The 12,801-nt window shown below is 38.8% G+C and overlaps 1 protein-coding gene across 2 annotated transcripts; it reads right to left on the bottom strand.

Annotated features, from left to right (window-relative positions):
- Positions 1-943: 943 nt before the first annotated feature.
- LOC101348755 (HLA class II histocompatibility antigen, DP alpha 1 chain-like) lies at positions 944-12,795 on the bottom strand. 2 transcript variants are annotated; one of them, XR_002823055.1, is made up of 5 exons: positions 12,764-12,795; positions 7,333-7,578; positions 6,733-7,014; positions 2,838-6,513; positions 944-1,280 (listed from the first exon to the last, which is right to left on the bottom strand). XR_002823055.1 is itself a non-coding variant. In XM_004391131.2 (5 exons), exons 2-5 carry the CDS (start codon positions 7,517-7,519, stop codon positions 1,277-1,279), a joined length of 624 nt encoding a protein of 207 aa, XP_004391188.2. In that variant the 5' UTR covers positions 7,520-7,578; positions 12,764-12,795; the 3' UTR covers positions 944-1,276. The 2 variants fall into 2 exon arrangements, 1 of the variants encoding a protein (XP_004391188.2); XM_004391131.2 differs by having other exon boundaries at positions 6,363-6,513.
- Positions 12,796-12,801: the final 6 nt, after the last annotated feature.

Raw genomic sequence — 12,801 nt, 5'->3', positions numbered from 1 at the left:
ATTTTTGTATATGGTGTGAGGTAAAGGCTTAACTTCATTCTTTCACATGTGGCTATCTAGGGCAGTATGAAGATAATTTCATGACCCAGGTGTTGATGGCACCCTTTAATATAATAGCCCCAGAAAAAGTCTACTTATTCATTTACTTTATTTCACAGATGAAGTTCATGATGAAACTGGTGATGAGAAAATGAATCTGGCAACTGATGTGATGGGCTGCTTTGGTCGTGCTCAATTCCCATAGGGTCGTTCAGTAGGAATTGACGGAGACGCTTCAACAGTAGATCGTAGCTGTCATTGGAGGTGATGACTAATATGGACCTTGAAGCACACAGACCCTTGTCAATTAACACTTCCTGATAGCTTCCACCACCTGGCTGGTGCAAAAGTCTGGTGATGCATCCACTTCTGTTAAAGTTGCTTTCAGGGCCCCTCATGGGATCCCACTTGCGATGCACACCTTGTGAGTTGTCTGGAGCCATCCTAGCATAGTGGTGAAATCTTCACGTGAGATTAGACAAGAATGAAAGCTAACAGGTGTGAAGGAAGATCTATAATGAAAGCATTTTAAATTATGAAAGACGTGGAGGGTCAAATTTATTCCCCAAATGTACTACCTCTGAACTAATTAGGGAAAGATCTTTGAAACTTTAAGAAGTTGAGTTTAGGACGAGTAAAGGAAAACTATTTCATTTCCATATAGCATCTTGTTACCCAAGGAAATAGATGCATAAATTGATTGCACAAAGTTTAGGTAAAAACAAGGGTGGCAGAGGCATGGAAGGTTCAAAGGGCAACCAGAGTAGTTTGTGCCTGCTCATAGCCTATATACAAAGTTTACTTTAGTAAGGACACCTCAGCCCTGCCCTAGGTGCCGCTGCAGTGGTTCTCAAGTCAATTATTCCTAGACTTCCAGCAAGAAAAACACAGAGTCACCCAGCTCTGAAATATTGAAGAATTTATTGTTCTCAGAGAATTCTCAAGAAGAGGTCAGCAAAGGGTTCCTCAAAGGGGATGGGAAGCCCAGCAAGGGAATTATATACACACCAGTGCTGCAAAAATGTCAACATTTATTAATTACCGTGTAAGTGCCAGGAACCTTGCTGGGCCTGGGAGCTTTATGGTCATAAAAGAGGACAGGACTTAAAGGGTTCAGCAGGTAAGTCAGTCATTGGGGTGGAGAGCACAAAAAGTGAGAAAGGAAGCTGAGACTCGAGTTTGTAGGGCAGCTGGAGTTCAGATGTCTCTTAGGTCCTCTGATTTTACATAAATCTTGTCACCTGCAGCAAGACAAACACCGTTACTGTCATCCCTGGGTTCAGGACTCCAAACTCAGGCCCACCTTCCTCATTCCTTTTATATCTGCTCCTTCTCTTATCTCTGCCCTGTCCAGGCCCTAGGGATTATGTGGTCATTCCTGCACTTGCCATTGTCCTCCAGGTGAGCAGCAGTGAGGAGTCACATAGAATCTTAAAGTGATAGGATTTTGCCCCAATTCCAAGCTGACTTTGAAGACAGCCTAAATGCTTCAAGCCTCCAAAATATCCTCAGAAGGGAAGTGGAGACATTACTGAGGCCACAGAATAAGCTTAACTCTGGGATGAAAGTGAAGGAAGGATAATTGGTCACACTGTGTAAAACTGCTCTTTGAAGGGATTCCAAAAACACGGTACATTTTCTCAGCTGATCTCTGTTGATTATCAGATACGACTCAATACTTTCTTCTTCCTGAAATTCTTTACTCCCTTGGCTTATATAATAACATGTTCCCAATTCTTCAGCCTCTCTGCTTTCTCTCAGTTTTCTTTGACTACTTATGGTATTTTGTTAATAATGGATTTTTACATTAATTTTGATTTTTAAGAATATTGTGTTAAAATATCATTTATCTCGATTACTGAGTTTTTTGGTGCTCCCTTGAGTTTTGTACCCAAGGCAAGTGCCTTACTAGTCCCAGCCCTGCTTTCTATAATTCCCTTTAAAGACTGGCATTCTCCAGGGTTCTCCTCATTCTGTTCTTTTCATTCTGAACAATCTCCTTGGACAATCTTATGCCATCAACAGTGACCTGCATATATGTACATCACTGACAAAGTTATTTATCTCCAGCTTGGGCCTCTCCATTTAACTTCATACACTTATTTTCAACTGTTTACAGAACTCCCTACTTAGTTGTCTAACAGACCTCCAACCCAACATGTCTAAACTAAGCTCTTCATTTTTTCCCCCAAACCCACCTCTGCTCTTACACTTACTGTCTCAGTAAATGTCACCGTCACTCAGTTTTTCACCCAGGACAGGAGTTGGTGTCCATTCAGTGAATAAGCCTGTAGATTCCATCTCTGACATATCTCCCCAAATCTGTCTTTTACTTTACATACATTCTGTCATTACTATAATTAATGTCTTACTATTTTTCACTTGAACTAGTCTTTATACTACCACCAGAGTCATCATTTTATGTATAAATCTGATCAAAATATCCACAGTTGTACTGTTGATTGCCTGCTAGGCTGTCAAATTCTAATCCCAACTTCAGCAATTGCTAGATCTGTGATTTTGTAGAAGTTATTAAGTTTTAAAATCAATATCCTCTTTGTAAACGAGGAATAATAGTAGTGCCTATCTAAAAGGACTATCAAGAGAATCAAATGGCACTATGTATATAAAGTATTTAGAACTGTTCCAGGTACATAGTAAGTGCTCAAAAAATGTTACTAACTATTGTGTCATTGTCCTACTTCAAATCCTTCAGTGGTTCCACAATTACTTTCAGCATAAAATTGAAAGCAGAGCATACATGGCACATAAAGTCTTATGAAAGTTTCTCTGCTTACCTTTTCAGCCTTCTGTCATGTCCCAACGTGCATTCTATTTATAGCCATGATGAACTCCTTACATGGATCATGTTCTTTTAAGCTGCTGTTTCTTTCTATATGTTCTTCCTTCTGCCTGGAATGCCTTTCCTTTGTTTTCCTGTCTATATTGTACTTATTCCTTAAGATTTATGCATTTACCCTTACTAGAGGACTTTCTTCAACCTTGCCCAATTCCTGTCCATTGCACCTTCTCTGTGCTGCCAGGCTCCAGTTAACACCTTTATTACAACATTTTCAGTACTGTATTCTAATAATCATTTTCTTTTATTTTACTCCCTGGCCACAGGAAATGTTTGTTTATCATTATATTATCTGCACCTAGAAAAGAGCCTAGGACAAAGGAAGTATTCAACAACTTATATTAGATGAATTAATAATATACTAAACACTTTAGTAGACATTTGTTGAAGAACTACTATATAACAAAGGACATTTGCTAAGCTTTACAGGTACAAAGATGATAAAAAGGGTGTTCCTGATTCATGAAAAGATGACCAACTAGCAAGAATTCCTGGTTTTCTCCTCCCTCATCACAATCCTCAATGGGAAAATTATAAAAGAACAAAGAAAGCCTACATCTGAGGAACCAACATAAAAACTATGAGAAAAATCTGGAGAGGTCAAAGGTCATTGTGAACTAGTGTGCATGAGGCAAGGGATTGGAGAACATAGGGGCAGGAGCCTGGTTTGGCTTGTGGCTAGATGCAGCAGTGGTAAGACTTGGTGAAGAGTTTTTAAGTTTTGTTCTTTCCTCGCTCCCACACTGCCTTGGGAGAATCACTGTCTGTCTCAGTGTCTTTGTAAATCAGAAATCAGTAGCCAACCAAGCCCAATGGTGTTGGCAGGATAATATCAGCATAACAATAAAGCTCTGATGGGATGAAAAGCTGATGAGAACGGTTACAGGGAGTGGTCAACAGTGGTGCTCTGATACCTAGGACTCCCCCACTCTGGGGCTCATTATCTCATATCTCCTTAAATTTACTAAGGTTATGAATCTGATATCATCAACAGTAATAAATACTATAAAGGCTTATCTGAATGAAGAATACACAAGACTCATATGGAAGATACTTTTAAATTCTATTAAAAGACATAAGAAAATAATCTGAATAAATTAAGAGATTTACATGCTTAATATTTAATATTATGAATATGTGAATTTTTTCCCAATTAATCTATAATTTCAATGCTATCACAATAAAAATTCCAAATAGAATTTTTGAGAAACTTGATAAACAATTTAAAATAGATATGACATAATAAATTAGCTTAAATAGCTAAATCAACAACAAAAAAGAAAAGAGAGGAAACTTGTTCTACTAGATACTAATACATACTACAAAGTCATAGTAGTCAAAACACTAGGATACTGGCACAAGAAGAGACAAATAGATCAATGGAATAAAGCAGAGACAGACCCATTATAATGGGAACTTAATATATATAATAAAAGGGCCATCAGAAACCTATAGAAAAAGGGTTAACCATTTAGTAGTTTTTGGGAAAACTGGCCTACTATACAGAGAAGAATAAAACTTGATCTCCATTTAACATCAGATACAAAGGTGCATCGTAGATGAATTGAAGAACGGAATGTGAAATTTAAAACTACAAAAGATATTGTAAGAGAATATCTTTGAGACTTCACCATGGGAAAGAACTTCTTACACAGATCCCCCAAAACAAAAGCATAAAATAAAAATACTGATGGATTTTTATTACAAAATATTAAAGATTTCTGTTCAATAAAGGAGACCAAGGAGGAAGGTGCCAGAAGTCGGATTAGGAGAAAGCATTTGCAATGCTTAAAATTGACAAGGGCCTACTAGCAAGACTATACAGGGAACTGCTGCAAATCAATAAGAAAAAGATAAGATCTCACAGTAGAAAAATGGGCAAAGGATATGAACCAGCAATTTATAGAACAAGAATTCCAAGTGGCTAACACAGAAGAAAGTCCAACCATAAGTAATTAAAGAAATGCAAATTAAAACTGCAGTAATATATTCCTTTATGTATGTGAGATTGGCAAAAATTAGAAAATGGGATAATGTCCAATGTTGATGTGGATTTAGGAGTTGCAGAAAATTTCAGGTACTGCTGGAGGAAATATACATTAATTCTGGTGAGCAGCTGGGCAGTACTTAGTCAAATTAAGGAGTTGCATCCCCAATGACCCTGCAACCCCTTTCTAGGATATATGCATTCCAGAGATTCAGGTCCATATGAGAACATAGCATTATTTGCCATAGTGAAAAACTAGAGGCAATGCAGATATCCCAGGTGAAATATAAATAAGTGGATGTGCACAGTAGGATTATGGGCTAGTTGGCAGCAACAGATTAGAATACAGAATTAGATCTATAATAGAATATGACTTTGGTTAATTAAAAATACATGTACACTAAACAATACTATATGCTATACAAGGAGATATGCAAGTAAAAGGGCACTCATCAAATCCATTAGAATGTTTACCTATAGGGTTGGAGTAAGAGGTTAGATACGGCAGTGGGAACTGGGAATAGAAGGGAGCAAATAAATCAAGAAAGAGAACTTGTAGGTACCAGTGATGATAGTGTGAGGAGTATGACCAACTTAACCCTCTTCACTTGAGGTGCAGCATAAAAATTAACAATAACAATAATAATAAGATGTGGTCATCATCACAGAAAGATCATTAATGGGAAGAGAGCTATAAAAACATAAATATATAAAATATATTAAGTACCATGATAAATAGGAAATATGGAACCCCAAAGGAGCATTTGTATGTGAGCCTTGCCGTTCAGTGAGTGCAAGTGGTATTCAGTGGAGATATCAAACAAACTCTCTATTAAGCATTTATCACACTGTGTGACAATTATGTGTTGAAAGACGTATCTGGCTCCACTACCAGACTACGGGCTCCTTGAAAGTTTGGACTTGCTCTTTTTCTTCATAAAATGAAGATGGAGTATAGGATCGCTATGAGTTGGAATCAACTCGACGGTAACGGGTTTGGTTTTTGGTATGGTTTAGGATTGCTAAGAGTCAGAATCGACGCGACAGCAATGGGTTTGGTTTGATTTTTGGTATAGGATAAGTGGTTAAGCCAACAATCTTGGATCCAGACTTCCTGGGTTTGAAAACTAGCTCCATTACTTCCTGGCTGTGTGGCCTTGGTCAAGTTGCTTAATATTTCTGTGCCTTATATCCCTCACATGTAAAATACTTACAATAATAGCACCAACCTTATAGAGTATTTGTGAAGATAAAATTAGTTAATAAATGTAAAGCACTCAGAGTAGTGCCTGACTCGTATTAAATACTCAATCATTTATTATTATCGTTGTTGTTGTTATGCAGCTCAATGCTTTTAACCCATTAAGAGATCCACGTACACTTATCAAATTGAATTCTTCCCTTCCTTATACATCCCAGGCTCCCGCCTCTTTCTCTCTGACTGTATCCTAAGATCCCCACCCCAGAATAACTCACAGAGGCCCCCGGTCCCGAGGGTCACTACTGGAACGCAGAGCCTTTATGATGAGGACAGTGCCAGCAACGATGCCCACCAGGCCCACTGCCAGGCCTAGAGCACAGACCACAGTCTCTGTCGTCTCAGGCACCTGGATTGGCTCCTGGGCCTCTAGAGGAAGAAGAAAGAGATGGAGTCAGAAGGTGCAATGAAGGGTGGAACTGGCCTGAGATGTGTGTGGGCTTTGGAGGTTATAGACCATCTGATGGCATGTTAGGATAAGGAGAAGACTGAGACCTGGTAAGTGGAGAAAGCAGGTGCTGAGGACGCCAGGTCCTGGGAGTGAAGAGGGTTCATGGGAGGTTATTCATAGGGAAAGAGGCTCCATACCCCAGTGCTTGAGAAGCGGCTCCTCCAGGCCCCAGTGCTCCACCTTGCAGTCATAGACATCCTCTGCTGAGGGCACGAAGGTCAGGTAGTGGAACTTGTAGAATTTATAATCTGTTCTGGGCAGGAAGATGCTCTCACCAACACCGTCAATGACCGTCTGCCCATTGCGCAGCCACGTGACATTGAGCACTGGAGGGAAGAACTTGTCGACATGGCAGATGAGGGTGTTGGGCTGGCCCAGCTCCACAGGCTCCTTAGGAAACACAGTCACTTCAGGGGCCTCTGAGGGGAGATAGGACCTGGTGAGTCCCCTGTTTTGGGATAAATACAAAGGCTCTACCTTTGGGGTATCATCTAACTCAGGATCCTGATTCAGAGCCAAGAGTCTCATTCCACTGATTAGCCTCACTCAGCTCAACCTTTTTCTTGAGTGAGACGGAAGATCCAAGCCCTTGGCTGTACTGGACTAAGCCCATGGTCACCCAGGGAAAGATGACCACTCAGTAGTGGGCATCTGGGTCTCCCGTTCTGTGTGTAGCAGAGGAACCCTCTCCTCCCTTTCCAGTAGAGCTAATGAGGAAGAAGCAGAGATAGCCATACCATTGGTGGCTTGGGTGTGGTTGGAACGTTGGATCATGATCTTCAAGTTGCTCTTCAATATAGCAAGGTCGGCCAGCCCACCCTGAGCATCAAAGGAAAAGGCTCGGCCAAACTCTGGCAGATGCCAGACAGTCTCCTTCTTGTCCAGATCCACGTAGAACATCTCATCCTCATCAAGCTCAAACATATACTCCCCTGATGGACTATATGTCTGTACAAATTTTTCATAAGTTGACACATGATCCGCTGCATAAAGAGAGAAAAAGATGACAAAATGTAAATATGAATATGTGGAAACCAGAGAATGGATAAAGATTTATTAATATAAAAAAGGCAGGAGGAAAGTGTTCAAAGGAAAAACATAAAGGGGAAGAAGGAGTGACACCAAAAAGGTGATAATGTAGAGTAGATGATAGTAGTTGTAAAAAGAAATGAGAAAGGAACAAACTGAGAAAAGAGTATTATTGATAAGTCAGGACACTTCCTTGGTCTTTGAAAGTCTAGGCATCATGACCCTCCAGAAATATCAATAATAATAGCGACAGGTAACATTTATTGAATATGTGCTATGTGCCAGGCACCACTCTAAATACTTTACATATATTTTCTCTTTGAATGGTGACAATAACCTATGAAGCAAATACATTCACACCATTTAACAGATTATAAAATGCAGCGAGTTTAAGTAACTTGCCCAAGATCACGTGGCTATTGGTGGAACTAGTAGAGAGATTTTTCTATACCCAAAGATCTAAGAATTGTAGAGATGTACATCATAAGGTCTCAGATGTAAAATTATTTTTAAAGTCATGAGGAGAAGGAACTTTATTTTTTCTATTTAAGGAGTAAAGATAAAAAAAAAAACAGAAAATTTAGGGGAAGAAGAAAACATACTTCAACTTTGAGTGCTTTTTATAATCTTTAAGTTTCTGTTTTAGTTTCTGAACGTGAAACTGCAGGACGCATCCTTTGTTCAGAAAAGTTTTCATTTTAGGCATATTAAATTCAAATGTGTAGTACAGCTATTTTGGCAATAGTTCTAAGCTTTCTCTTTGGATTTATATTTTTCGTATTTATTTTAAATGGAACTACAAGTTGTTGCTGAGTTTGAAATACCTGTGGGATTTAAGTTATTTTAATTCTTAATCTTATCAGTTTATAAGTAGAAAAAACAAGAGAATAAAAAAGAAACCGTCATCATTAAATAAAGCAATGAAAATATGACAATTTCTGGGTTTAGAATAATAGATGAATAAGAATAAAAAGGGGAGCCCTGATGGTGCAGTGGTTAAGAGCTCAGCTGCTAACCAAAAGGTCAGTGGTTCCAATCTACCAGCTGCTCCCTGGAAACTCTATGGAGCAGTTCTACTCTGTCTTACAGGGCTGCTATGAGTCAGAATTGACTCAAGGGCATGTCTTATTGTATAAGAGTGAAAAGGGACTTTCGAGGTTATCTGGTCAAACCTCCTAACTCTTGGATTTTCCCTATAGTGGCCCCGACATGTGAGAACCCCTCCTGTGCTTGTACACTTCTAGGGAGAGAAGGATCATTCATTTACAAGGACACTTAGGTTCCTCCTCAGTTTTAAAAATTTAGAGGAATTACCTTCTGAAAAGAGTGTAAGATAAAAATAGACAAAATCCTCTAAAAATTGAGAACAAAATTGCCTACACGAATGCAGTTTGTACTTCTTTTGGTGCTTTATTTTTTAACATTTTCACAAATTGTGGGGTCTAAACATCAGCCAAATTGAGACAAATAATTTTTCTTCAAATGTTTTTTTCATTCAGACCAAAAGAAATTATAAGCCTATTATATGTCAAGCATTGTTAGACACTAAAGAGTCAAATAAAAATGAGATAAAGCTCTTGTCCTCAAGATGCTTACAATCCACTGAAGGAGACAGACAAATAAAAAGACAATTACAGGCACAGTTTGGTAAATGCAGAAATATTGGTACGCACAAGGTGCTATGAGGTACAAAGAGGAAGAGGAAGTACATTGAAATCAAACAACGCATTAGGGAAACAAATAATGTTGCTTGAGTTTAGACAATCAGAAAACAGAAGGAAAAAAAAGTCATTTCTCAGTCAGGGAGAAGAATGTCAAAAAGGGTAGGCCCAGCATGACATATGACATATTGGGATAACTGCAAACCTTTCAGTATGATTAGAGCTAAGGCATATACGGGATAGCAGTGGGAGATGAGAAAGAGACAGGCAGGGGTCAGATCATGATGAGGCTTGCATGCAAAGCTCAGGAGTTTGAACACTATCCTCAAAGTCAGAAGGAATTATTAAGGGGTTTTAGACAGGGAAATGGCATACCAGATTTGCAGTTTAGGAAGATCACTGTGGCAGCAGTATGCCGGATGAATGGCAGAGGGCTAGTTTAGAGGCAAGACCATAGCAGTTGTAGCAATGAGAAGAGTGAAAAAGGGTATAGAAGCAGAAGGAGGGAGAAAAGGAACGAATGTGAATAACTTTAAAAAGATTGGACTCTAGTTGTTAACCATTATCATAGGGCCAATATGTGTACTAACTGTTTAATGAGAAACTATTCTGTTTTGTAAACCTTCATCTAAAGTACTAAAAAAAAAAAAAAATTACCTATGTGAGATCAAATTCACAACAGCAACTCAAAAGGTTTTATGGGAAGCCTATGGGCCAGTGAGTTGAAGATAATGGTGATGGAATAATTTGGAAAAGGATAGTGAGAATAGCAGCACAACTGGAAGAACATAATCGATGTCACTGAATTGTACATGTAGAAATTTTTGAAATGGTGTATCTTTGGCTACGTATATTTTCACCAAATAAAGAAAAAAGGTCCTCCAAGGTCGAGGAGGGAGAGTGTTGACATGTTGTGGGGTTGTTAACCAATGTCATGAAACAATACGGGTCCTGACTGTGTAATGAGAAACTATTTGTTTTGTAAACCTTCACCTAAAGTACAATAAAAAAACTAAAAAAATAAGATTGGACTTCACAGGAATTGGTGAGTGATGTGGAAAGTAAGGGAGATGGGTGAATCCCTAGACTAACCAATGCAATGAACTTGATTCCATTAAATAAAGAGGTAATAAAGGAAGAGGGTCTGATTGGGAGAAGATGTTGAGTTCAGTTTGGGGCATACTGAGAACATCTAAAAGGCATCTAAGTAGAAATGATCAGTTGGTGGTTTTATCTAATGTTTGGATCTTAGGAGAGAGATTTGGGCCAGTGACAGGGAACTGGGAGTCATCATTGGTAACTAAAGGTTAGATGAGATTGTCCAGGAAGAGTGCATTGCAGAGATCTGAAGATATAACCTGGGGAACATGAAAATCAAGAGGCAATTTCAAAACAAAATAAGCTGAATAGTGCCTGTCTACCATTACTGAACATTTTGATCAAAGACACAATAGATGGATCTTGATCAAAAGGAGTAAAAATGTGGAACAGAGTTTAAAATGCCTGTGAAAACCAGACCTACTGGACCCACTGAGACTGGGGAACCCCGAATCTATTGCTCTAAGATAAACATTAAACCTTGAACCAAAACTATCCCCTGAAGTCATCTTTAAACTAAACAATTTACCTCAAAATATTCTTAGTAAAGAATATTTGCATTGAACATTGAGACCTTTTAAAGAATTATCTATATAAGATCAAATTGACAACATAACTCTATATGGCATAGATGAAAAGTTTAGAGGGCAGTGAGACTAAGTGAATGGTGGTAAAACAATACAGGTAGAGTTGGCGAAATGGTGACACAGTATAAAGAATGTAACCAATGTCATTGAACTGTACATGTAGAAATTGTTGAATGGGGGGTATGTTTTGTTGTGCATATTTTCACCAAGAAGAAATAAGAATAAAATAATGAGAATGAGGAGGATCCAGAGAAACATAAGGACAGAGTAGGTTAAAGGAGGATTAAAAAAAGTTTCAAGAAGAAATAAGAAGGAAGTGATTACAGTGCTATTGCTTTCAAGAACTCAAGTCAGATAAACACTAAAAAGCACCCACAATGTTTGGTCTCATATAGAGGTCAGTTAAGGCCAGGCTGAGAGTATCTTCAGTGGTATATAGGAAACAAATGTCAGAATGCAGTGGGTTCAGGATTGATTGAAGTAAGAGAAAATCAAAAGACATTATAAACTCTTCAAGAAGCTTGGCTATGATGGTAAGAAAACAGAATATTTCTAGGGTAGGATGTAGAGTTAGGGCTAAGTTGTATTTTATTTGTTGGCTCATATTTGTGTTTTTAAGGTAGAGAACATGCTTATATATTGAGAAAGAAGGAGCCAGTAGGGAGGAAAGAACTAAATATAGAACTTAGTTAATTGGTAATATCTATCAATAGCCCTAAAAAACACTCATATCTATACAAAGTTATGTTCATTATGGTGTTTCTTATAACACAACATTGGAAATAACCTAAGTGACCATCAACAGGACAACAGGTACTTCTGTTTCTCCCTAGTCTCATCTCTTTTTCACTTCTACCCACCCCAAGATCCCATATCTTAAATAAAAGTGTATGGAGGCCATACTTTGCATCTTCTGGGAATCTGCTTTTATATTAAGAACTCTACTCCTTCACAACACTAGATTTTTGGATGGCAATATGACTCACAGATTTGATGCTCCCTGATGTCAGGGCTGTACAGAAAGAGCGTTCACTATGATTTATAATCCCTGGATAAACCTTGGTGGTTGTCTGAAGTCTAGGCTTCTCAATGCAGCAATAATCCCCTGGTTCACTTAGGACTCAAATTACAAGGTTAACAAAAACATAGACACAGCTGCTTATGAGAAGAAAGCATTTGAACCACCTACAAAGATTCTGAGGAGGCCCTAGGATCCTGGGAGAGAGGGAGGAACACAGTATCACTCTTAGCATTTTCTCTCTTAGGTCCCAACACACAGAGCACTTGGCTGGGAGGCCCTCATGGGCCACTAGAAGCAGAGGCTAGGGATCCAGGAGAGTTATGAGGGCCATGGTATCCCTGAAGGGTTCAGTTAGAAAGTCACTGGGTGCTGAAGTCTGGGAAATGCGAAGGGTATGATCATCGGAATTGGGCCTGGTTTAAACCTTGGCTCTTTGACTTGGTTTGTAACCTTGGAAAATGAACTCATCTTTTTGAGCTTCAGTTTTTCATGTTTAAAATGGAGGTGATAATATCTTCTTTGAAGGTTCTTGTGAGCAGTATATGAGGAAAGATAGTAAGTAGATGTCTAGTAAATGGTGGCTGCTATTATTGTCATTATCATTAGAGTGAAAGGGAGCAAAGGGGGACCTCACTCAAGGGAATAAAGAAGAGAGAGCAGGGATAGGGAGGAAAATAGATCAATGGGTTCCTGAAATCTCTAATTTCTAAAGCAACTTGGTAACTTGTCCCCACCCTCACTGCCCTGTTCTCTCATTCTCCTGAACACTCACCCTTGATAGCTCCAGCTCTTTGGAGACTCAGCAGGGAA

This window comes from Trichechus manatus, unplaced genomic scaffold (genome assembly GCF_000243295.1).
Source record: "Trichechus manatus latirostris isolate Lorelei unplaced genomic scaffold, TriManLat1.0 scaffold00691, whole genome shotgun sequence".
Classification (NCBI taxonomy): domain Eukaryota; kingdom Metazoa; phylum Chordata; class Mammalia; order Sirenia; family Trichechidae; genus Trichechus; species Trichechus manatus.
This window is presented reverse-complemented; position numbering and strand designations above follow the sequence as displayed.

What these genes read in the sequence shown, in the direction of transcription:
- LOC101348755 (XM_004391131.2), bottom strand. Translation starts at nt 7,519, where the DNA reads ATGTTTGAGCTTGATGAGGATGAGATGTTCTACGTGGATCTGGACAAG. An exon ending in CCACACCCAAGCCACCAATG is followed by an intron (nt 7,015 to 7,332) that starts GTATGGCTATCT and finishes ATCTCCCCTCAG; the next exon opens with AGGCCCCTGAAGTGACTGTG. An exon ending in GCCGCTTCTCAAGCACTGGG is followed by an intron (nt 6,514 to 6,732) that starts GTATGGAGCCTC and finishes TTCTTCCTCTAG; the next exon opens with AGGCCCAGGAGCCAATCCAG.